This window comes from Pelophylax lessonae, assembly GCF_965119305.1.
Source record: "Pelophylax lessonae genome assembly, chromosome: 4".
NCBI classification, from domain to species: domain Eukaryota; kingdom Metazoa; phylum Chordata; class Amphibia; order Anura; family Ranidae; genus Pelophylax; species Pelophylax lessonae.
In genome coordinates, this window is record NC_138771.1 from 364897775 (window position 1) to 364924102 (window position 26328).

At 47.4% G+C, this 26328-nt stretch overlaps 1 protein-coding gene across 1 annotated transcript in view; it reads left to right on the forward strand.

Moving 5' to 3' along the window:
• The window catches only part of MAT2B (methionine adenosyltransferase 2 non-catalytic beta subunit), a 78532-nt gene that overhangs the window by 38986 nt on the left and 13218 nt on the right, over positions 1-26328 (forward strand). Inside the window, exons 3-6 of the mRNA XM_082257157.1 lie at positions 734-848; positions 16150-16302; positions 16468-16661; positions 17981-18097. Coding sequence (XP_082113283.1) covers positions 734-848; positions 16150-16302; positions 16468-16661; positions 17981-18097 — 579 coding nt within the window. The remainder of the gene's footprint in view (positions 1-733; positions 849-16149; positions 16303-16467; positions 16662-17980; positions 18098-26328) is intronic.

The following is a 26328-nucleotide window of genomic DNA, read 5'->3' on the forward strand; positions in this document are numbered from 1 at the left end:
TATTGAGTATGCCGTCCAGTTCTGGTCTCCAGTCCTCAGAAGGTATGTGCTAGAACTGGAGAAAGTCCAGAGAAGGGCAACAAAACGAATAAGGGGGTTGGAAGACCTCAGGACATAATACAATACATTTATTCTCCCTGTCGAAGAGACTCTTAAAAGGGTATCCCAATATGCAAATCTTTGAATGATAACTCCAGTATTGGGAGTAAACTATTTAACCCAAGGTCTCAGACATGCGGCCACACAATGATGTTGTACTAGAAGCAGTCCAAACTTAACTGCGTAAGGGGTTCTTTACTGTAAAAGCAGGATGTGGAACTCTATATGGGTGTCTATTCAACCTTACCAACTATGTAGCTTTAATTAGAATAATACCTGGTGATCCTGCCATGAAGGTCATTGTTCAGGTACTTCCTGACCTGGTATAGAGTGACGATCCTCAGTCCTGTCTCGCAGTTGCTCGCCTGTGTTATCACATGCACTTCCAGTGGAGACTAGAGGCAACTGTGCTAATGTTAATGTTGCTTGCGCAGGCTTGTCGGCAAACTTTCCTCGGTCAGTGGCATGCAGCTGCCCTGGAACAACTTGCAAGGGCAAAATATCTATTCATATGAATTAAAGGTAATTGAAGATGCTTTAAATCTATGAGACTGTAATAACTCTTGAATATACTGTAACTTAGTGTAGAAATCTTGCTTCTAATATATTCTTGTACGTGTATTTTTTTTTACAGCCACATGTGATTGTTCATTGTGCAGCAGAAAGAAGACCAGATATTGTTGAGAATCAACCTGAGTCTGCCACCAAGCTGAATGTGGAGGCATCTGCAAATCTTGCCAAAATAGCAGGTATTTACCTTTGTCCTTCTGAGTCTAAACATGTAACAAACCTAGGCAGTTCAAACTCTTCCCAACATTTTGTGCCTCCTTGTTAGAAAGGTTGCCCATTTATTTAATAATGAAAAGGGAGGTAAAGAAATAGGAGCTGCAGGACCCAGCAACACTTTTACAGGAAAGGTAATTTGTGGCCAGCAATTGTCTTCCTTTTTTTTTTTCCAACAAGACCTGAGATAAAATGTTATATTTACTTTTCTTTAAGAAACCCGACCATTTGTAAAAATACACTTTGCTTATATACACTTCTCAAAAAAATCTAAAGGAACACTTTTTTTAATCAGAGTATAGCATCAAGTCAAGTAAACTCCTGGGATATTGTCACGGACCCTACTTCCCCCCCCTTCTTTTCCTCTCTTCTGCACCCCCAGTACTTTACTATCTTCCCCAGCATGGGATTCTTCTCTCCCCCATGGCTGCTCACTCCTTTGCTTGCCCCCCCCCACTGTGCTGTCCCTTTCCCCTCCCCAGCAAGGTGCCTGAATGTCTGCTTCTCCGCCTTCATGCTCACTGTGGACAATGAACACATTCCTTGTGTGGGCTCAAATAGAGGGGGGCGGGGCTGGTTGCTGGGGCAACTGGACGCCAGGCTGGGAGTTGCCTGGCCCACCTGCTGGGACACAAGTCCTAACATATTTAGCTGAGTGAGAGTCTCTCCTGTGTGTTGTTCATCTCTGCTGTTTGGAAGAGTGTGTGGCTCTGAGCTGCGGCCAGAGAACACAGAATCCCCTATTGGTTCCTGCGGGCCTCTTCAAACCTGCCTGACAACCTGGATTTTGGATTTACCCTGTCCCTTCCTACAACCTGAATTTTGGATTCATCCTGTACCTGCCTGCTGGTGAGTGGATTAACACTGGGCCTACCAGAACTCTGCCTGAACTTTGTCACCTCATTGTTTGCCCTGCTCTGTGTGTGGCCCAATCCCTCGCTGGCCAGGACTTTGCCCATTCTATTGGGAGCCCCTGTTACGGACTAACCCGGTTATCTGGAACTCTGTCCTACCCATGTTGGGTCTGACCCTGGGCACCTTTGTTTGGTCCTTTCTTTGTGAACATACCCGCTACCGTTCAATAAAAGGCTTTGTTGGCACTCCTGCTCTCCATGTGCGTTCTGTCTTACCTACACTTCCGTCACACTGGTTGGCAGCGGCGGGATCAGAACGCTGAAGAGGATGGAGAGCAGCCCCCTCACACTGGACCCAACGCGGGGTGGGGAGTACAGAAATTGGACTGTGGCAAGTTTGCAAGAAAAGGCTCGGGAGTTAAGCCTTACCTACAGGGGCCTGTCCAAAGAAGAGCTGGTCACCGCCATTGAGGAAGCCGGCCTTCAGAGAACTGAAAGCTTGAATGCTCCGCCATCAGAGAATGAACAGAGTGCATCCACCGTCTCAAGTCCCAGGAGCCCTTGGATCACATGGTACGAAGAGGAGATGGCTATCCTGGGGCCCGGGGCCACCTTGGATGACAAGCGGGAGGCTATCCGAAGGGCTCATGAGCGAGAAACCATGAGAGGCCTCAGGGGATATGACCCTCTCCCCAGCCCACGAGTCGGTGGGCCTGATCGGCCAAGGGTGACTCGTAAAGACTTCAAGCCATTTTGTGAAGCTACAGGGGATGTGGAAGGGTTCTTCCAGGACTTCGAACACTTATGTCAGCTGCTGGAGGTGCCCCGTGGAGACTGGGTACGCCACCTAGTGGGCCTGTTGGAAGGGGGTGCGGCTGCTGCCTACCGGACAATGAACGCACAGTGGAATCGAGATTACAGTAGGATCAAACAGACTGTACTAGAATACTACGCGGTAACTCCAGAAACCCCCCGGATCAAATTCAGGGACCTCTCCTGTCATTCTGAGCCTTCCTTCAAGATGTATGCGCACAAAATCTCGCGGGCCTGCAGACGCTGGCTGGAGGGGGAGCAGGCCTTTACTATTGAACAAGTTGTCCAGGCCTTTCTAAAGGAACAATTCTTTGCCAAATGCCCAGCAGAGGTGCGGGAGTGGGTGAAGGAGAGGGACCCTGGCACCCTTGAGCGGGCTGCTGCACTGGCAGACGAGGCCCTTGCCATTAAACCCCATTGGAAGAGACTGGTAGTCGAGCCGCCCAAAGCCCAGAACACAGGCAGACCACTTCCCAGCAACCCCCTGCCACTCCTCCAGCGCCCTGTTGCCCCAACACCATCCACAGCCCCTTCCTACCGACCTCGTACTTCTGGGCCATTTCTGGACCGCCGGTGCTATGGGTGCAACCAGCCCGGGCATCTTCAGGCCAGCTGCCCTCAGTACCGTCGCATCATGTCTGCCAGCCACAGTCGCCCAGTCAACTACCTAAAGTTGACCCCAGAGGAAGAACCACTACCCCCACCTCCCAGTGACTGGCTGACCCCCACTGTTGCCAATCCTCCTCGGGGAGTCTACGGTGTTCATCCCCTTGTCCCATCCTACCCAGAGCAGAGGCAGCGCCACCTGCAGGAGGTCCTGATTGATGGAGAGAGAACTACGGGATTTCGGGACACTGGGGCCTTCCTCACCATTGCTGATCCCCGCGTGGTAAAACCAGAAGCCATCAAGCCAGGCCCCGGGTTCTTTATTGAAATGGCAGGTGGTACTACGAAACACATCCCCAAGGCATCGGTTCGCCTTGACTATGGGTTTGGGGAAAAGCGCTGCCAAATTGGAATCATGGCTGGACTACCTGCGGACATTCTGCTTGGAAATGATTTAGGAGAGCTACAGTGCCAATACGTCGGAGCTGTGACCAGGAGCCAAGCCAGCCACGGCCTGCCTGCCGAGAAAACCCAACGGGACTCCCCTTCTGCCCTGGATCCGGTGAGTGTTACCAACCCTGACCAGAATACCACCCTGACCTGGGACCGTGAGAAATTTAAACAGGAACTAGACTCTGACCCCACATTGAGCAAATTCCGGTGCTATAGGTGTAACCAACCTGGGCATCTTCAGGCCAGCTGCCCTCAGAACCGTCGCACCACATCCGCCAGCCACAGTCGCCCAGTCAACTACCCAGAGTTGGCCCCAGCGGAAGGACCTCTACCCCAGCCTCCCAGTGACTGGCTGACCACCATGGCGCCCAATCCTCCTCAGGGAGTCTACAGTGTTTATCCCCTTGTCCCACCATACCCGGCAGCAGGACCTTCAGTAGGTGAGCCTATTACCACAAGTGCCTCCAAGGAGACCTGCCGAGGTCCCCCTGTCGGCACTTGTAAAATAAAAGGGGGAGGGGTTGTCACGGACCCTACTTCCCCCCCCCCTTCTTTTCCTCTCTTCTGCACCCCCAGTACTTTACTATCTTCCCCAGCATGGGATTCTTCTCTCCCCCATGGCTGCTCACTCCTTTGCTTGCCCCCCCCCACTGTGCTGTCCCTTTCCCCTCCCCAGCAAGGTGCCTGAATGTCTGCTTCTCCGCCTTCATGCTCACTGTGGACAATGAACACATTCCTTGTGTGGGCTCAAATAGAGGGGGGCGGGGCTGGTTGCTGGGGCAACTGGACGCCAGGCTGGGAGTTGCCTGGCCCACCTGCTGGGACACAAGTCCTAACATATTTAGCTGAGTGAGAGTCTCTCCTGTGTGTTGTTCATCTCTGCTGTTTGGAAGAGTGTGTGGCTCTGAGCTGCGGCCAGAGAACACAGAATCCCCTATTGGTTCCTGCGGGCCTCTTCAAACCTGCCTGACAACCTGGATTTTGGATTTACCCTGTCCCTTCCTACAACCTGAATTTTGGATTCATCCTGTACCTGCCTGCTGGTGAGTGGATTAACACTGGGCCTACCAGAACTCTGCCTGAACTTTGTCACCTCATTGTTTGCCCTGCTCTGTGTGTGGCCCAATCCCTCGCTGGCCAGGACTTTGCCCATTCTATTGGGAGCCCCTGTTACGGACTAACCCGGTTATCTGGAACTCTGTCCTACCCATGTTGGGTCTGACCCTGGGCACCTTTGTTTGGTCCTTTCTTTGTGAACATACCCGCTACCGTTCAATAAAAGGCTTTGTTGGCACTCCTGCTCTCCATGTGCGTTCTGTCTTACCTACACTTCCGTCACAGATATTGATCTGGTCAGTTAAGTAGCAGAGGGGGTTGTTAATCAGTTTCAGCTGCTTTGGTGTTTAAAAAAAAACAGGTGCACTAGATGGGCAACAATGAGACAACCTCCAAAACAGGAATGGTTTTACAGGCGGAGACCACTGACATTTTTTTTTCCTACTCATCTTTTCTGTTTTTCACTAGTTTTTTATTTGGTTAGGGTCAGTGTCACTACTGGTAGCATGAGGTGATACCTGGACCCTATAGAGGTTGCACAGGCAGTCCAACTCCTCCAGAATGGCACATCACAATGTGTCATTGCCAGAAGGTTTGCTGTGTCTCCAAGCACTCAAGAGCAGGGAGGAGATTCCAAGAAACAGGCAGTTACTCTTGGAGAGCTGGATAGGGCCGTAGAAGGTCCTTAACCCATCAGCAGGACTGGTATCTGCTCTTTTGTGCAAGGAGGAACAGGATGGCACTGCCAGAACCCTAAAAAATTACCTCCAGCAGGCCACTGGTGTGAATGTCTCCGACCAAACAATCAGAAACAGACTTCATGAGGGTGGCCTGAGGGCCCAACGTCCTCTAGTGGGCCCTGTGCTCACTGCCTGGCACCGTGGAACTCGATTGGCATTTGCCATTGAACACCAGAATTGGCAGGTCTGCCACTGACATGCTGTGCTTTTCACAGATGAGAGCAGATTCACCCTGAGCACATGTGACAGATGTGTTTAAATGTGATGGTGCGCTTTTCAATGTGAGATGAATATAAACAATGTATATCTAATACACAATAAATGTTAATGTGACAGGTGAAAAATCAAAAATGATTTACAAAGAAGTCTGTGAACAAAAAGTCCAGTGAAATTCAACCGTGTGTAGGTCAAACAAATCATACATAAAGAAATAAATATTCCTTTACATGGTGATAATGAAAACAAATGTATAGGTGAAGAGTCCAATAACAAATCAATAAAGTGATGAGTGATTCCCTCCACCTGGTGAAATGCCTCCTTACCCGGCGGAAAAGAGGTAAGTACCTGATAAGAAATTCCTGTGATGTTGATATATATTTCTAGTATACACCTGCCAAACGTGCGCGATCCCACCGGTGATAGAGCTTATAGAAGTCTCTTACCAGATAATAAGCCTCTGAATCAGTTGATGAAACTGTAGGGGCTCTTTCTTATCCTTTTAGAGTATGGATGGATGGCTCGCACTTGATCCCATATATCAAACAAAAGATAGACTCTCGATCTCTTTACATAAGCATGGAGAGTTCCCACGGTATTCCAGTGCAGTACATAAAAGGTATAAAGAGGACTGATAGTGCATTACCTTTTTAAAAGTTTTATTTAGAAAAAAGATTGCACTTACATTTGCATGAATAGTTTCAAGCAGGAAAATATTTGGTTACAGGCAGAGGATCTCTATTGCACCTCTGATCCGGCTGCAGCACGGACTCCGAGTGACGTAATGACGGCACACCTCCCTTCTGACGCGTTTCCTCCAATAGGGCTTCGACTGAGATGGAAGATAGGCGCGCGCCGTCATTTCCGCCTTTTTATACAGGAACAAAGGATCCTCCACTTTCCGGTGTCTGCAAAGGCTGTTCCGAAACCGGAAGTGTCCTATATTTTGACAATTCGCTTCGTGATACAGCAATAAGGATTATATCGATGCCGATTTGTAAATTTTTCCTATATTTTAAGGAATGTGTACGGATCAATTATATATTAAAATGATTCCTATCGAAATATTCTCATTTGCTTTACTCATATGATTCGAATGTCTCTGGTTTACATGACACCGGAAGGGAGATTCCTTTATAACTTCCTGTTTGAAATTAGAAAAACCACCTATATATTCATATGGTTTCAAGTTTCTATAACTAAAAACGTACCAATCTTTATACATTTATACCATTATATTTATACAATACATAAATATACTTTATTAGAATATATTAAAATATTAAAAATATTTTTATTTAATATATGTCCTAAAAGGTTTTAAAATTTTTGTTAAAAAGATAAAACTTATTTTTAAAGTGTATTTTAAGATGTGTATAAAACCATATAGGGGTGGATGGATTGTATATCAGGATTTTGGGAAATAAAATTAGCTATTGTTAATGTGGGAATTAATGTCCCATTCAATATTATGTCCTCGAGGCTGGAAGCATTTTAATTCAAAAATCCAGAAAGTTTCTCTTCTAGAGATGGTTCTTTTTAAATTGCTCCCCCTCCAATGTGGAGTGTATTTCTCTATGACAGTGATTTTCATTTTTTTAGGATTTTTTTGATGGCACTTTGCATAGTGTTGGGATACACTATGTCCAGGAAAGGCTTTATAGATGTTGGTTAAATGTTCTCCTATCCGCACACTGGCTGTACGTATAGTTCTTCCCACATATTGTTTGTTACACTCACACTGTAACAAACAAATAACTCCTTTAGTATGGCAGGATATGAACTCTTTAATAGGGTATTCTTTCCCTGTGATACTGGACGAAAATTTCTTTGTTCTTACGGTGTGGACTTCTTTACATATCCTACAACTTCTGCAGGGATAAAACCCTTTCATATCTGGAAAGATTCTCGTTATTGTCGGTTTTTCGACTGGGTTTTGGGCTACCAAATTTTTAATATTGGTCGCTTTTTTGAAAATGATTTTCGGTTGCTCAGGTATTGCAGGTCCAAGAATCTTATCGCCTTGCAGCACTCCCCAATATTTGCGAAATACATGATTGAGCCATTTATAGCTGGTGGAAGATTGTGTAACAAACGCAAACTCAAACTGAGGCCGGGTCTTCTCTGAATTCTTTTTCAACACTGGCTCTCTCAACGCAGATTGTTTCATTAGGCTCATTTTTTGTATTTCCTGATCCAACTTTTGTGGGTCATATCCTTTTTCACAGATGAGAGCAGATTCACCCTGAGCACATGTGACAGACGTGAAAGGGTCTGGAGAAGCTGTGGGGAATGTAATGCTGCTTGTAACATAATTCAACATGACCGGTTTGGTGGTGGATCAGTGATGGTCTGGGGAAGTATATCCATGGAAGGACGCACAGACCTCTACAGGCTAGACAATGGCACCCTGACTGCCATTAGGTATCGGGATGAAATCCTTGGATCCATTGTCAAACCCTACGCTGGTGCAGTGGGTCCTGGGTTCCTCCTGGTGCACGACAATGCCCAGCCTCATGTAGCGGGAATATGCAACCAGTTCCTGGAGGATGAAGGAATTGATACTATTGAATGGCCCTCAAGCTCACAGGGCCTAAATCCAATAGAGCACCTCTGGGACATTGTTTCGGTCCATCTGATACCGCCTGGTTGAACCTCAGTCTGTTCACGAGCTCAGTTATGCCGTGGTCCAGATCTGGGAGGAAATACCCCAGGACACCATCCGTCGTCTCATTAGGAGAATGTACCGATTGTTGTCAGGCATGCATACAAGCATGTGGGGGCCATACAAACTACTGAGTACCATTTGAGTTGCTGCAATGACATTTCAGCAAAATGGACTAGCCTGCTGCATCTTTTTTTTCACTATGGTTATTGGGTGTCTTTGAATTCATCCCTCTGTAAATTAATAGTTTTCATTTTCAGCAAACAATGTGACATCCTTTACCCAGTCCAAATCAGTATAGATATCCAGCATGATATTTTTTCCCTTTGAGATCTGATGTGTTTTCAAAGTGTTCCTTTAATTTTTTTGAGCAGTGTATTTTTCAATCAATGTGACCTGAGCATGTTGCAGTGAAGTTATTTATCAAGTGTAATTAACAAATGTGTCCAGATACACATGTACAGAAAGGCATGCAATTTTTTAGAGCTCATCGCTACATCCATCCAGGTCTATTCCCTTACATTAGAACCAATGCCTGAAGGACTAAATAATGTGTGTCTGTGGCTTGAGGATCACTCTATACTGACTTATGGAGGGGTCTCAGTTGGTTTAGTTATAGAGATATTCTGTTTAACCCTTTGCCCGCCCACACTATAGCCGAATGAGGGCTACAGCACGGGCTTACTGTGTCAAAAGGGCATCTATTGACGTGTTTGCGCGTCCCCTGTGGCCAGTTGGAGGCATGCTCTGTGATCCCCAAGTCCATTCGTACTCAGCTGATCACAGATCAGGGTAAAGGGTCAATCACAGCGCCCCTTTATCACGTGATCATCTGTGTCCAATGACAGCTGATCCTGGATGTCAACACAAGCTGGTTGAAGAAGAGAGCCGATAACCAGCTTGTGTTAAAGGGACATCGGCACTGATTATTAGTGTCCTGATTATCAGTGCAGTCCCAACAGTGCCCATCAGTGCTGCCAATCAGTGTCTCCTACTCAGTGCCACCTATCAGTGCAGCACCATCAGAGCACATCAGTGAATGAGAAAAATTACCTGTTTGCAAAATTTTATAAGTAACTAAGAAAAATGTTTTTTCTCTTTTGTTTCAGTGACGGACACAGCTCCAGAATCTTCTTAACCATTGGGTTATGCTGCCTCAAACAGGAGTAGGCCACTAGGCAGGAAAAAGCTTCACCACGCCTATGGGGCAGTCCCGGGGGGGGGGGTATACTCCCACTTCCTGCTATAGGCATTCCGTTTTTTTTTCTACCTAGTCAGGAATAAAGACCTAGTTCCTTGCTGGGATCTCTGGTCCTAGCATTTTTTTCTTTTTTAAACTGATTTTTTTTTTTCTCTTTTGTTATTTTCTGTTCCTGTGAGAACTACAATCAACTGCTGGACTGGGCGACGGACTGGATATTTTAGATCCTTACGGCCAGCGAGTGTGTGCGGACCTCAGATCCACGCTAGGTCAGCCGCAACATAGCCCCACTGGACAGGGGCTGGCCTGTGAGTTAAACGTCTCGCGAGGACGCATACAACCTGGTCCAGGCCTGAGTCCCAGCGTGCCTCCTGGCCTGCAGTACCCCCATTCTGATGGAAAGGTGGTCTGCCTGGAGCTGTGTCCACCCAGTTCTGTGGTATGGTAGGTCCCCCCCTTCCCTGGTGGCCTTTCGGGGGTGGACCCCCGGGTTCCCCTCCCCAGCCCCTCTCTCCTCCCCAGCCCCTCTAAATTTCAGTCACTGTCACTTTCGGCCCCCCATTACCCCCCTCCTCCCTGTGTGCGGTTATGAGCTGGCTGTTGCCACATGCTCTTTGGGTGGGGGGGGGCTGGTTGGAGTTGCTGCTGCTGCCTGGGTTTTCCTGGTGCGCAACGAGGGGTTGAGCAGGGTTCCCTGCCATCCTGGGGGTTGGTGACTAGGGCAGGGATGTCCTCGGGGCTCCCTGCAGCGGTTGTTAGGCTGGGGAAGTGGATGTTTTACCATCTGCGGGTACGCGCCTCATGCAGCTTTGTGGCCTATACGTCCGCTGTCTGGGCTGTTGACCAGACTGCTAACAGGAACCTATGTGAGGCGGCCCCTGTGAGGATAGCTGAAGCCACTGCCTCCTGTGTGAGCAAGCATCCGTCTTCCCCTCTGCTGGCCTGGGTGGTCGGCTCCACTGGGGCTTGTGTCCTGTCAGCTTGGCGCCTTCAACAAATTAGGCTGTGTCCATTGGAGTCTAGCTGAAGTGAAGAGAAAAACAGGCGCCACTGTAGTTAGCCAAAAAGGTTTATTGCACAATATGCATAATCACTTACACATTGGTAAGCTCCAGTCCGTATAGCAGCGTCTCCAGCGCACGATCCGGCCGTCCACCGGTCCGGAGGTGACATCACGGGAAGCTGATCGGAGAGCTGGTTACACCGGAAGCCGCAAGTGGAACGCAGGCTCCCGGAAATGTCTACGCTTGAGGAAGGAGCTGAGTGCGCATGCTCCGAAACGCGTTCCGTCATTTCCGGGAGCTTACCAATGTGTAAGTGATTATGTATATTGTGCAATAAACCTTTTTGGCTAACTACAGTGGCGCCTGTTTTTCTCTTCACTTCTGCCAGCGGATTCTTCTGAGTTTTCCTGTCAGTGCTGCCTTGTATCCAGCCATCCAGGACAGTCCCTAATAAGAATTTGGAGCATCCCCTGCGCCCCTCTCACAGCGGTGGACTCCTTGCTTTCTTGGTCAGAAGCGCCCAACAACCACTTTTTCTGAACATTGGAGTCTAGCTGAAGCCCCCAACTCTCCTTTGGGCATCTGCCGGACTTAAGATCTGTGCAATTGTGGCTGGGCCTCCACAAAAATTTAGGCCGTAGCCTGCTAGGCCATATGGTCAGCTTGGCACCTCCCTTGATCCGGGTGGCGCTGTGGGGGCACTTCTTTTTTAGTAACAGTCTTGCCTCCATTTATATTGATTGATTTTATGGGCGAGGGTACCCTGCGAGTCAGTGGAGTTGTCCTAAACGCAATATGGCAGTGCCTATGCGTTTCGCTAGACGGTGTCTCTTTGAGGAGTCTGTTGAATAAGTGGACAGTCCCACCTGTGGTGGACTCTAAGGTTTCCAGGCTGAATAAATCCACCCTAATTCCGGTAGAGGAGTCTCCAGCTATTAAAGATCCCTTTGACAGGAGAGCTGAGACTTTGGTCCGCCACGTGCTAACTGTGGCTGGTTCGGTCCTTAGGTGGTGTTCACCAAAGCTTTGGTGTCCCAGACTCTCGGAGTGGGCAAACATTTTGCGCCAGGATCTGGAGAGGGAACAGCTTCTCCCTGACTTTGCAGGGCTGGTGGACCAGTTGGTTCAGGGTTTGTAGTTTGTCTGTGACTCTCTCTGGATGCGGTTCCCTTAGTTTCTAGGCTGTCCGTGACAGTAGCGTTCCTTCTGGGCAGGATATGGCTGAAATGCTTGTCTGCGGACCAGACTTCCAAGAAGGCCTTATCTGATCTTCCCTTTGTGGGGGATCGCCTGTTCGGATCCTACCTGGATGATCTCATTATGCAGGATCTCAAGAGAATGGATCTAAGCCTGTAAGGACCTCCTCCGGTGGTTCCAATAGGACCTGGTCTGGAAAGCCAAGAGTGGGTCCTTTCGGACTTGTGGGTCCAGTAGCTGATTCGGTCCAGCTACAAGATCGAGTTTCGGGCTTATCCTCCAGAGAGGTTCTTTCCTTCCAACTTGCGTTTATCCCAAGACCACCTGCGAGGTCTTTTCGGGGCGGTGCACGACTTGCTACTACAAGGGGTGATTGTTCCGGTTCCAGAATCGGAACATTTTCAAGGGTTTTCTTCAAACCGGTTTACAGTTCCCAGGAAGGAAGACAAGGTACGTCCAATCCTGGACCTCAAAGCTCTGAACCGCTTTGTGTGGGTAAAGAAGTTCCGAATGGACTCCATTCGTACGGTCGTGGCATCCCTACGTCAAGGGGATCTTCTGTCCTCTATCGCTATCAAGGATGCTTAGTTTCCGATATATATGTCGATCATCCGGGCTTCCTCCGCTTGTCGTGGGCGAGAAGCATTATCAGTTCGTGGCATTACCCTTTGGTCTCCCCTCAGCTCCTCGGGTCTTCATCAAGTGTTGGCCTCCGGTGTTGGCATTGTTGCGCCAGCGGGGGATTGCGGTACTAGAGTACCTGGACGATCATCTTCTGCGAGCAGAGTTTCCGAATGCTCTGACGGACAACCTGGAGATTACTGTGCATACTCTGCAGGAGTTAGGTTGGAGATTGAATTTCCAGGAATCTGCTCTGGTTCCGTCCACCAAGTTGGACTATCTGGACTCGGCCTCAGCCAGGGTGTTTTTTGCATTGGACAAGCTCCCAAAGCTGCAGGATGCAAATCGGCTCCTGTTGTACAGTAGTTGGTCATCTCTCAGGACTATCATGAGGGTGCTGGGCCTGAGGGTGACTACCTTTTTGAGGCATTTCTGTTTGCAGAGCTCCTCACGAGACCTCTGCAAAGGAAGATTCTTGCTAGCTGGGACAAGAATCCACAGTCTCTAGACAATCTGATCCTGTTGAGCTGGGGTACGAGAGTGTCCCTGATTTGGTGGCTTCTTTCTCTGGCGCTTCGACAAAATCTTTCCTTTCCCTGTACTGGATGGTGGTCACCACAATTGAACAAGACCACGGCTGTGGCTTATGTCAATCACCAAGGGGGCACATGAAGTGTCCTGTCGGCTCGGGAAGTAGCTGACATTCTAAGGTGGGCAGAACGCTTTGTTCCAGCCCTCTCTGCTGTGCATATTCCAGGGGTGGAAAATTGGCAGGCGGATTATCTTAGTCGTCAGGCATTGGAACAGGGAGAATGGTCACTTCATCCGAAGGTGTTTCATCAGTTCTGTCTCTGGTGGGAAACTCGAAGGTGGACCTGTTGGCCTCTCGTCACAACAGGAAGGTGCAGAGGTTTGTTGCATGGTCTCGGGATCCTCTAGCCAATGCCGCAGATGCACTGGTGGCTCCTTGGGGCCAGTATCGTCTGAGATACGCATTTCCCTCTTTAACCGCTTGCCGACCGCCGCAAGTACATATACTGCGGCGGTCAGCCCCGGCCAGGCAAAGTGACGTATATATATATATATATATATATATGTCACTAGCCTGTCACCGGCTTGTGAGCCAATAGCTGGCGAGCGCGCCCGCTGAGGCGCGCGCCCGCCCTGGCTCGTTCACTAAGGAGTCCGTGCGTGTGACCGGCGGACCCGATGTCCGCCGGCCACACTGCAATCGTCGGTAGAGAGGGAGAAAGGCAGGCGGCTAATGTAAACAAGCCGCCTGTCATTCTCCCCTGTGTAAAAATGGAGATCAGACGGTTCTACTATGTAGGACCGTTGATCTCTGTTTTTACAGTAGTAGCCACAGCCAATCACAGTTAGAAGCACGCCCCTAGGACACACTTAACCCCTCCCTCTCCAATACAGTTAACCCCTTCCCTGCCAGTGTCATTTTTACAGTAACGATGCATATGTTTCGCACTGACTACTGCAGTAATGTCACTGGTAACCCCAAAAATGTCAGTCAAGGGTCCGATCTGTCCGCCGCAATGTCGCAGTCCCGCAAAAAAAACGCAGATCGCCGCCATTACTCGTTAAAAAAAAACAACAAAAATCTTTCCCTTTTGTTAGTAAACGCGATAACTTTTGCGCAAACCAATCAAAATACGCTTTTTGCGATTTTTTTTTTTTTTTTTATTTTTTTTTTTTTTTTTTTTTTACCAAACATATGTAGCATAAAACAAATTGGCCGAAAATGTTAAAAAAATTTGATTTTTACATTTTTTTGGGGGAATTTCATATAAAAAATGTGAAAAATATTGTTATTTTTGCAAAATTTACGCTCTTTTTTTTTGTTTATAGCGCGTGATCAAATACCACCAAAAGAAAGCTCTGTTTGTGGGAAAAAAAGGATGTCAAATTCGTTTAGGTACAGCGTCGCACGACCGCGCAATTGTCCGTTAAAGTCACGCAGTAAAAAATCGCAAAAAAACCCTGGTCAGGAAGGGGGTAAAATCTTCCGGGGCTTAAGTGGTTAAAAACTTCTGCCAATACTCCTGTGAAGGATCAAGGCAGAAGGGATTCCGGCCATCCTAGTGGCTCCAGAATGGCCTCACCGGTACGCAGATCTGATACGGAATCTTCCATCTTGCTTTACAGTCGCAGTTACTGTTTGGCTGTCGAAAGACAGGTGCTGAAGGATAGAGGGTTGTCTAAATCGGTGATTCCCACGCTGCTAAAAGCTAACAAATCTACCTCTAGGAAGATTTGCCATCGCGTTTGAAAAGCATACATTGCGTGCTATGAATCTCTTGGGGTTCATCCCCGCTCCTTTTCGGTTGCTCGGAGTTTGGCTTTCCTCCACCGAGGTGTTGAGCAGGTCCAGGTTTCGGCCTTGCCAGTTTTCTTTCAACATCCTTTGGCCACGCATTCTTTGATTCACACCTTTATTCCGGGGGTTCACCACTTGGCTCCTCCCAGTGCAGTCTCCGTTGCCTCGTGGGACCTCAATTTGTTGCTGTCGTTTTTCCAGAAACCGCCTTTTGAAAATATTCAAGGGATTCCTCTGCTTACATTGTCCCAGAAGGTGGCCTTCTTGGTGGCTATTACTACTGCATGTAGGGTGTCCGAGCTGGCAGCGCTGTCTTGTCGTTCACCTTGCCTGGTGGTTCACAGAGATAAAGTGGTGCTTCGCCCCTGTCAGTCATTCCTTCCTCAGGTTATTTTTGGTTTCCATCTGCATGAAGACATGGTGTTGTCTTCCCTGTGTCCTAAGCCTAAACATCCTAAGGAGATTGCCTTGCATTCTCTGGATGTGGTCCGGGCGATCAGGGTGTACCTAGTGGCTATCGAGTCATTTAGGAAATCAGACTCACTATTTGTACTTGGGGATGGCCCCTGAAAAGGGTTGGCCGCATCTGCTTTGACTATTTCTGGATGGATCAGACAGACGGTGGTGCAGGGCTGTTCAATTAAGGGTCAGGTTCCTCCTTTCCCTGTTAAGGCACGTTTCTACTCTGGCGCTAGTGCCTCTTGGGCCTCCCATCATCAGGCCTCAGTGATGCAGGTTTGCATGGTGGCCTCCTGGTCGTCTGTGCACACTTTCACAAAATGTTATAAAGAGGATATTTTGGCATCTGCGGATGCTGCTTTTGGCCGCAAGGTTTTGCAGGCCGCTGTTTAAATGGACCTGGTCTTTGAGGGTGTTTTGCTTTCAGATGAGCTCCAGTTGTTTCTGGTTGAGCTCCATCTTATCTGGTTGGCTAGGTTTATACCTATAGCAGTAAGTGGAAGTATACGCCCTGGAACTGCCCAATAGGCGTGGTGAAACTTTTTCCTGCCTAGTGTCCTACTCCTGTAGAAGGCAGCATAACCCAATGGTTAAGAAGATTCTGGAGCCGTATCCGTCGCTGAACTTCAGAGAAAAGGATTTAACGGTAAGAAAAAATACTATTTTATTTTATTAATTTTTGGTCTTTTTTATTTGTTTAGCGAAAAATAAAAAACCCAGTGGTGATTAAATACCACCAGAAGAAAGCTCTACTATTTGTGTGAAAAAAATATATAAAAATGTAATTTGGGTACATTGTTGCATGTTGATTAAATTGTCATTTAAAGTGCCACATCGCTCAAAGCTGAAAATTGGCCTGGGCAGGAAGGAGGTGAAGGTGCCCAGTAGGCAAATGGTTAATGAACAACTCTGTGTTGGTTTCTGCCCTTTTTAAAGGGTTGTCACTCATGGAGACACAAATATTACTAATCTTGATATCAATAAGCTGAATTCTTTAGTACTTTAAGAACATGAAATTTATGGAAATGTATTTTGTCTATTTTTGTTCCAAAGCTGCATCTGGAGCATTCCTGATCTACATTAGTTCAGACTATGTCTTTGATGGATCAAATCCTCCTTACAGAGAGGACTCTGTGCCAAATCCCCTGAACCTATATGGTAAAACCAAACTAGAAGGAGAGAGAGTAATCCTGCAGAACAGCGATAGTAAGTACCTGTCAGTTTTCATTTAAAATAATTTTTACTGCAAAGTATTGATTTCTGTAATCTCAATAATTGCTATATAATACATATTATGTACAGTTATTGCATACTTATGTTTCCAGGAAGTCTTTAAAGTGGTGGATAATTTTTCCTTACCTTGTTCAATAGATGCTGCTGTGCTCAGAGTTCCTGTGTTATATGGGGATGTGGAGAAATTAGAGGAAAGTGCAGTTACAATTATGTTTGACAAAGTACAGTTCAGCAACAAATCTGCTAATATGGATCACTGGCAACAGAGATTTCCCACTTATGTCAAGGACGTAGCCAGTGTCTGCTTTCAGTTAGCTGAGAAAAAAATGCAGGTAAGAATTAATATTAAAGCGTTTGTTATCCTAAAAATAAAATAAAAAAATCGATCCTGTTCCTTTAAAGCATGTGCTTGTGCTGTGTAATTTGCCCCCCTGTATCACCTGAAATACCTGGCTGATCCTGCCTGGTTCTGCCCTCCCCCCTGTAAACTGACCACGATTTATCATGGCTGCTGAGCCCTGACACTGTGGTCAGTTTACATGCTTTAATAATCCGCACTCTCCTCTCCTCTCCCCCCCTCCTTTCCAGCTTGTCAGCTAGTGACCGTGCCCGCCCCTCCCTCCCCTCCCCTCATGCTGCTGAAATAACTTTTAGTTGTTTGTTTATATGATCCCCTGTGTTTCCTAATGCTGTGTGCCCCAGTGTCTGTGTTTTTTTTTTTTTAAATGCTTTTATATACCTGATTTCAGAGCGCTGCTTGGCGCTCACATGACCGGCCACCTCTCTACTCCTCCCGACTGACTTCATCGGGGGATTCTCGTCCCCCCCCCCCCCCCCCCCCCGCTGTCACCTTCAGATCGAGAGAGGGGAGAGGCAGCCAGTCGCATGAGCGCCAAGTGGCAATCTGAAATCAGGTACAAAACGGCATTTTTTTTTTTTTATAAAGCAGACCCTGGGGCACACAGCATTAGGAAACATAGAGGATTATATGAAGATATGACAGTGGCTTAACAACCACTTTGAGTGCCTTTGCTCCATTACAAATAACACCTTTATAAAACAACTATTGATCTTTTTTGTGCTTTGTGTAACACATTTATTTAATCCTTCATTAGTGGGAGTCAGAAGTAAGCTAAACCTCATTCATTTTAATTAATGGGGGAAGTGGCCTACTGGATGGACAGCCTGGTCACGTGATTTGCCAGTCAGATCTTTGTTTTATGGATAACATAATCTCCAACTTTACTCTCTTATGAACGTACACTTAACCTAAAATTATGCCTTGGGTTGCATAGAACTTAAAGTGGATGTAAACCCTCACATATACACAGTGAAGTGAACAGCCTCAGATGATACACAGAGATGAAACAAATCTCCCTACATAAGTTTTATTTGTATATCTGCTGTCTTCAGTTTTCTACACTGTTTAGAAAGTGAACATCGTGTTCACATAGGCAGAGGAGGGAAGAAACATGCAGAGCTGTGCTGTGAATAGACCAGCTCTCTGCTAATCTATCTCTGTGCACCCACCCTGACACTAATTTCTAGCTGCTTTTATCTCCTGTGTCAGAGAATTTGTCAGAATTTACACTTGTAATGCCTTTCTTTGAAAATGTAAATGCATATGTTAATTCCTTTTATTATTTTCCAGGAACCATCCCTGATAAAGGGAATTTATCAATGGTCAGGGAATGAACAAATGACAAAGTATGAAATGGCTTGTGCTATGGCTGATGCTTTCAATCTCCCCAGCAGTCATCTAAGACCAGTAAGTAAATTTCATATACATTTAATGGGCACCTAATAATAAGATACACCTATCTACATAGTATGTATAAAGGGATAGTAATGTATGCGTATGCGCATGTGTCCACACTGCTTCAGCATCACTTCATGAGTCTAAACAGTTGAAACAAAAAAGAATAATAAAACAAGTCTGGATATCTATTAACTTCTAATGTGTATGCCTAATTTACAGCCTTTCATTTGTATTTTGCAGTGGAAGACTTTGTGATGCATCAGGCCTGGCAATTCTTTTTCTAATCTTTAGCATCCAGGTTTTTTATAAAGTATGCCAAGTGTTAATTTACTGTTCTTGGCTGATAAAAGTGATCCCAGCATGGTGTTATTCGGTTGTAGCCCATCTTTAGGCTCAGAGTTTTTGTGCATTAAAAGATTTGCTTGTACTCAACACTTCTAAACTGTTTCATTAAAAGTGTTTACTTGAGCTTGAAAAAAAAAAAAATCTGTAGCAACAATAATTCATTAGTCCAAGTTGCACAAAACATGGTAAAAGAACTGAACTTCTGAACATTACGTGTAACGGGACGCACTGGACACCTTTGCTGGCATTTTGCTATGTGCTGGATGTCCCAGTGCCTTTGAGTGGTGGGCTCCCTCCTAGCTTACCAGCCCTCTATCCATTATTATGCATGTGCTTCTATGATGGAGGCTCTCAAGAATTTATAGAGTGAGCACTGCAGATAATACTTGGGTGCTGTGAAGTGGCTCTGCAGATTATGCATGTATTTACAAATGTGTGCAAACGAAACCCGTTTCGCTATCGTTCATTGACAGACGCAGCTCCATATTCTTCTTGACCATTGGGTTATGCTGCCTCCTGCAGGAGTAGGACACTAGGCAGGCATACACCTACTCGCTCTGCTATAGGATTCAGTTTGTTTCTGCCTAGTTTAGGAGTAGGACCTAGTTCCGGGCTGGGACTTCGGTCTTGGCTTGTCTTTTTATTTTAAATGGAACCTTTGTTAAATTAAATTTTTTTAGCTAGTTATGCTCCTGAGAGAACTGCAATCAACAGCCGGACTGGGTTTCGGACTGGATATCCTAGACCCATAAGGTCTCCCAGCCAGCGAGTGCAGGTTATAGCCCAGCACTAGGCCTCGCCACGACAGAGCCCCAATGGACGGGGGCTGGCCCGCGAGTGAAACACCTCGCCGGGACGCATATGACCTGGTTCGGCTTGAGTCACAGCGTACCCCCTGGCCGTCAGCACCCCCATACCGAGTAGAGAGGTAGTCTGTCCGGAGTGGCGCTCACCCGATGTCGTTGGCATGGTGAGTAGTGTCCCCCATAGCTCTGACGGTCTCAAGGCGGATGTGGGCCCCTCCCTGGGAAGGTTGGACCCTCGGGTACCTCTCATTCCCCGAGGGGGCCACCATTTTCTGTACAATCGTTCAGCCTCATTTTGCAAAAGTTCCTATTGAAATGCATGGGCAGCCATGTTTCTCTATCGCTCATTGACAGACGTAGTCCTCGGTGATTCAACACCCTCGGGTTATGCTGCCCTCTATAGGAGTAGGACTAGACAGGAAAGAAAACGTTCTGGCCACACCCTAGGGGCAGTCCCAGAGGGTATATCCTCTCACTTCCTGCTCTAGCAAATCAGTTTTTTTCTGTCTAGTTAGGAGTAAGGACCTAGATACCTTGCTGGGATCTTCGGTCCTGGCAGGATTTTTTTCTTAGAAAAGATTTTTTAGACAGCTTTTTTTCTCCAGTGTTCCTGTGAAATCTTCAAGCAAGAAAGCTGAACTGGGCGACGGGCTGGATGTTGAGATCCAGTGGTCACCCCAGTTCAGCCTACGAGCGCGTGCAGGCCATAGCTCCGCGATGGGTCGGCCGCAACATAGTCCCACTGGACGGGGAGTGACCCTGCGAGTTAAACGTCTCGCTGAAACGCCAAAGACCATGAGTCACGGCGTCCATATTGGTCGACAGCCCTCCTACCTCGGTGGAGAGGGGTACTGTCAGGAGTTGGCGCCCGCCTGGTTCCGGTATGGTGAGTAGTATGTTCCCCCTTTCCCCCTGACGGGTCTTGTGGTGAACGCGGGCCCCTCTCTGTAATGGTAAGGATGGGTTCCCCTCTATCCTATAACATGTCACAGATCCCCCTAATTGAGTGTGATTTTTGTGTACAAGAAGCCAGGAGGCTTGGTTTGGGAGCTGACAATCTAATTGTAAAAATGTGAAAATGATTGTAGTCAGTGGCAGTACTAGAACTTTACTGTGATAGTATAAGGTATCCTACCTGTCAGAAGCCACAGGGCGATGTCTATACATGTATACTGCATTCCAGATCATTCCTCCAGCTAAGCAGATGCCTCCCGACGGCCACGGACCGCATACGGCCCGCCAGGGTCCAGTACCGCCGACCACGCTGACCACCATGAGGGTGAAGGGTTGTGAGGCCGAGATCCTTCTGCAGACATGCCGCTATTCTGTGCAGGCCGCCGCCATTGTCTGGTAGATCGCATGAGGCCGCCATTTTGGTGTAGCCTCGTGTCTCCAGCATGGGGGCGGCCATGTTTGAGGTGACTCAAACACCTCATGGAGCCAGGGGGAGGCGCCGGCAGGCGTGTTAAGGGGCGGAGCCGCCTCCTTTACCCAGGAAATAGGGCCAAAGACTTCCTGTCTGTAACAAGACAAGCACTGAGCAAGCTGATGAAAACTTCTGTGCATCAGGGATGAGCCTTGGGGTCTCTCTCTCTCTCTCTCTCTCTCTCTCTCGGGTCCAAAAAGGCAGGTAACACTGAGGGGCGCTGTTGCGACTGGGGGACACAAAAAAAAAAAGTTTTTTACTTTGTCATTTTTTGTCGCTGGCAAGTGTCTTGTATAATCATTGACCCTGACGCATAGGTATCCCCACCTGATCCCCTCAAGGTGGCTGCAGGACCCTCCAGTACCCCACTTGTTTTTAATGCATTATCGGCAGTTTTGGAGTCTTTGGTATCCCGGGTGGAGGTGGCCTGTCAGGGACGGGGGTCAAGAAGCGACCCCGCCTACCCCTATTGTTTATCAGATACTTCAGGGGCTGTTGTCTCAGGTAATATCTCCTCAGCAGTGAGGAGCACGTTTCTGCCTCCGCCATAGCACAAGAGTGGTGGATGCACTAGTTGTGTCCGTCCGGGAAACCTTTAGTCTTGAGGTTACACCGGCAGAGGTAGCTGAGACTGAGATTCCTTTTTGGTACTTGTTAGCCTACCAAAAGGGCGAAGGATTTTCCTTTACCCAAATGGGGTCGTTTTGAAACGAACCCCTGTTATTTCCAAACGCATGGCTAGGTGCTATCCGTTTGAGGACTTCCTCTTTATAGGATAGACGGTACCACCTGCTGTCTTGCCACAGACTGTTGGGATAAAAGGACCTCGTAACAACGAGGACCTTCCTTTTCTGCTCCATAAAGAGTTGTTTGTTCCGCGAGGGCGGGCGATAAGGCGAAACCCTCCAAAGCCCCTTTAGAGGGGTTTCAAAGGGCGCTGGTCGGCTAAACAAAAAGTCCGGCTCAGCCAAGCCTGAAGATACAGCCTGATGCGCCCCTCTCTCTCTCTCTGGGGTGGGGGGGATGTCTTCACCGGTTTCTGGAGGACACAGGATCGAGTTTCGATCACTTCCACCGGTGCGATTCTTCCCTTCTAACATTGAACGGTTTCAGGGGTTCTATTCGAACCTATTCACAATGCCCAGGAAAGAGGGCAAGGTGCGTCCAAATCTGGACTTGGGAAGAAATAGAGTCCATCCGTACAGTGGTGGCCTCCCTGCATCAGGGGGATTTCTTGGCGTCCATAGACATTTAGGAGGCCTATCTTTATATCCCCATCATCGCAGGACATCAGCGTTTTTTCGCTTTCCCAAAGATCATCCCTGGTTCCCACCAGGAGACTGAACTATCTGGGCCTAAGGTTGGATACATCCTGGGCAAGAGAGTTTCTCCTTGCGGAGAAACTCCAGAAGGTTCAGTCAACGATTCGGATGTTGCTGTCCGTCAATTGGCTGGGACTGATGGTGGCCTTCTTAGAGGCAGTACCGTATACCCAGTCTCATACCCGAATTCTCCTGAAGGAGATTCTTTTTTAATGGAATCAGAATTCCGATTCCCTGGACAATCGGATCCGGTTGAGCGAGCGGACCAGGAAGTCTCCGATGCTCAACCAGGGGAAGTCATTTCTTCTGATAGTATCCAGATTACCAATAAGGGTATCGGAACTGAGAGCGATCAGATTTTGTCTGATTTACTGGATCGAGCAGCTCTAGAGCAGCCCGATTCGGATCCAATCGCATATGGCCTCTTCATCCAGAGGTTTTTCACTAGCTGTCCCTTCATTGGGACATCCCGGATGTGGATCTGTTGGCACCTTGGCTTAACAGGAAGGTGCGGAGGTTTGTAGCTCGCGCCGCGATCCTCTAGCGGACGCAGCAGAAACGCTGATCGCCCCGTGGGGGCAGTATCAGCTACGGCATGCCTTCCATCCTCTCAAGTTGCTGCGGGAACTTCTTCGCAGGATAGAGGTGGAGGGAATTCCAGTTATTCTGGAAATTCCGGACTGACCTCGTCGAGCCTGGTACGCCGACTTGGTGAGGCTAGTCGCGGACGCTCCTTGGAGACTTCCTCTCAGGGAGGATTTGCGGTCTCAGGGACCGATCTTCCATCTTGCTTTACAGTCGCTGGCTTAATGGCCTGGCCATTGAGACCCAGGTACTGAAGGACAAGGGAGTGTCAGCTTCAGTTATTCCTACCTCCAGTTAAAGCAAGGAAAGCGACTTCCAGCACATGGAAGTCTTATATTGCATGGTGTGAATCTATTGGATTTCCCCCACATACCTATTCGGTGACCCGAATTTTGGTCTGTCTGCAACAAGGGGTTGAGCAGAAACTATCCTTGAGCACGATCAAGGGTCAGGTTTTCGGCGTTAGCAATCTTCTTTCAAGAAACCTTTGGCTAATCATTCCTTGGTGCGGAATTTCATCCAGGGGGTGCGACATCTGGCTCCGCCAGTGCGCGCACCCTTACCGCCTGGGATCTTAATTTAGTGTGGTCGGTTCTTCAGAAACTTCTCTTTGAAGATATTAGGGAGATTCCCTTGCTTACATTATCCCAGAAGGTGGCCGCATTATCTTGTCGTTCCCCATATCTGGTGGTTCATAGGGATAAGGTGGTTCTTCTTCCGAATCCATCCTTCCTTCCTAAAGTGGTTTTCAGAGTTTTTCATCTGAATAAAAGTATTGTGTTACCTTCCCCGTGTCCTAAGACTAGCCATCCTTGGGAGTTTTGCATTACACTCCTTGGATGGGGTTCAGAAGGATACACTTGACTACTACGAACTTGTTTTCGTAAGACGGACTCACATTTTGTGATCACTGATAGCCCTTGAAGGGGGTTGCCTGTGTCTGCCGCGACCATATCTACATGGATCAGTCAGAGGGTGGTACAGGCTTATTCTATTAAGGGTCGGAACCCTCCGTTCCCTGTTAGGGCGCACTTCACTCGAGCGCTCAGTACTTCCTGGGCCTATCGCCATCAGGCGTCAGTGGTCCAGGTATGTAAGGCGGCCACCTGGTCGTCGGTACATACCTTTTACAAAATTTTATAAGATTGATGTGATGGCATCGGCGGATGCCTCGTTTTGCCGCAAGCTTTTGCAGGCCGCAATTTGAGGAGACCTGTGGTCTACCTCGGGGGTTTTTTTCTGTTGAAAAATTTCTGTTGAGTCTCATCATTGAGGATGAGCATTGTAAACTTCTAGTTGGCACCGGTTGGGCCTTCTAGATTGGATTTGATTTCCATTTTCCCACCCCTCATTTGTGGTACTGCTTTGGGACGTCCCGAGGGTGTTGAATCACCGAGGACTACGTCTGTCAATGAGCGATAGAGAAAAATGGATTTTTGTAAAATCTTACCGTAAAATCCTTTTCTCTTAGCTCATTGACAGACTTAGTACCCGCCCCTCTGTTTTTGAGTTGGGTTGGGTTAAATTCTCTAAACACTGCTTTGTGACATAACTGATTTGCTAGAGCAGGAAGTGAGAGGATATACCCTCTGGGACTGCCCCTAGGGTGTGGCCAGAACGTTTTCTTTCCTGTCTAGTCCTACTCCTGTAGAGGGCAGCATAACCCGAGGGTGTTGAATCACCGAGGACTACGTCTGTCAATGAGCTAAGAGAAAAGGATTTTACGGTAAGATTTTACAAAAATCCATTTTTTTTGTGGTTTCCCCCATAGGAATGCATTGGGCGAACATTTTCTCGGAGTCCGCGAACGCTTGACAGAAGGGAGCAGCTAGGCCTTTACTCTAGTGATGACCCAGATACTTCCTCTTCCTGTGAAGGTGGTTTTCTCTGCACAGCAGACCGATCCTATTCTCCTCCATATCAAATGGTGGTATGTTTATTGGGGTCCCTGTAGGTCTCTCTCTCCCTACCTGCTATCTGCAGTGCTAGTGGCTGGGACTTGTAGTCCAGCTGGTGCAGCGGTGTGAGTTCGTTTTTTGCAGTTTTCTTAAAATGACACTGCGCTATTCCAGGGTTCACATGGAGTCCCAAGAACAAATTTCACCTACAGATTCCCCTCCTTGGGGTTGCGGGGACCTCTGGGTCGCAACCCGTCTGCCTTAATGGTGGTTTTGGAAAACCTGGTGTCAAAAGTGGATTTGGTTTTTAAAAAATACCACTAGTAAAAAGCGCCCTATGCTCTCACCTGCCTCTCCTGTATCCTCAGATTCTGAGGTGGATATCTCTGCCGCGGACGCATGTCACCCTGAGGGTTCTGTGTCATCTCATTGGGATGGCGAGGATGACATATCCTCGTCTGCAGCAGCGCAGGAAAGCATGCTGATGGAGGCACTTATAGTGTCAGTGTGAAACTCTAAAAATGGCAGATGATTCTGCAGCATCAGGGACGCAGGTGTCATTTGACACTCTCGAATCCCAGAAATCGGGCAAGGTTTTCCCTTGTCCGGAACTTTTTGCCGAAATTGTCTCTGACCAATGGGGGCGCCTCAAACATATGTTAGTGGTGCCGAAGCATTTTAAGAGGCGCTATCCATTCACGGTATCCGCAAAATGGACCGTTCCACCCAAAGTAATCTGGTCTCCTTACAGTGGGGATCGAAAGTTTGGGCGCCCCAGGTAAAAATTTGTATTAATGTGCATAAAGAAGCCAAGGAAAGATGGAAAAATCTCCAAAAGGCATCACATTACAGATTAGACATTCTTATAATATGTCAACAAAAGTTAGATTTTCTTTCCATCATTGACACTTTCAAAATGACAGAAAACAAAAAAATGGTGTCTGCAAAAGTTTGGGCACCCTGCAGAATTTATAGCATGCACTGCCCCCTTTGCAAGGCTGAGACCTGCCAGTGTCATGGATTGTTCTTAATCATTGTCTGGGAAGACCAGGTGATGTCAATCTCAAAGGTTTTAAATGCCCAAACTCATCTAACCTTGCCCCAACAATCGGCACCATGGGATCTTCTAAGCAGTTGTCTAGAAAACTGAAACTGAAAATAGTTGACGCTCACAAAGCTGGAGAAAGCTATAAGAAGATGGCACAGCATTTTCAGATGTCAGTATCCTCTGTTCGGAATGTAATTAAGTCATCAGGAACAGTGGAAGTTAAAGCAAGGTCTGGAAGACCAAGAAAAATATCAGACAGAACAGCTCGCAGGATTGTGACAAAAACAATTCAAAACCCACGTTTGACTGCACGATCCCTCCAGAAAGATCTGGCAGACACTTAAGTTGTGGTACACTATTTCACTATAAAGAGATACTTGTACCTCTGTCCCAACTGTTAAGCATGGGGGTGGATCAATCATGCTTTGGGGTTGTATTGCAGCCACTCGCACAAGGAACATCTCACGAGTAGAAGGAAAAATGGATTCGATAAAATTTCAGCAAATTTTGGATGGTAACTTGATGCCATCTGTGAAAAAGCTGAAGTTAAAGAGAGGATGGCTTCTACAAATGGATAATGGTCCTAAACACACCTCAAAATCCACGAAGGATTACATCAAGAGGCATGAACTGAAGGTTTTGCCATGGCCTTCACAATCTCCTGACCTCAACATAATTGAAAATCTATGAATAGACCTTAAAAGAGCAGTGTGTGACAGACAGCCCAGAAATCTCAAAGAACTGGAAGACTTTTGTAAGGAAGAATGGGCAAAGATACCTCAAACAAGAATTGAAAGACTCTTGGCTGGC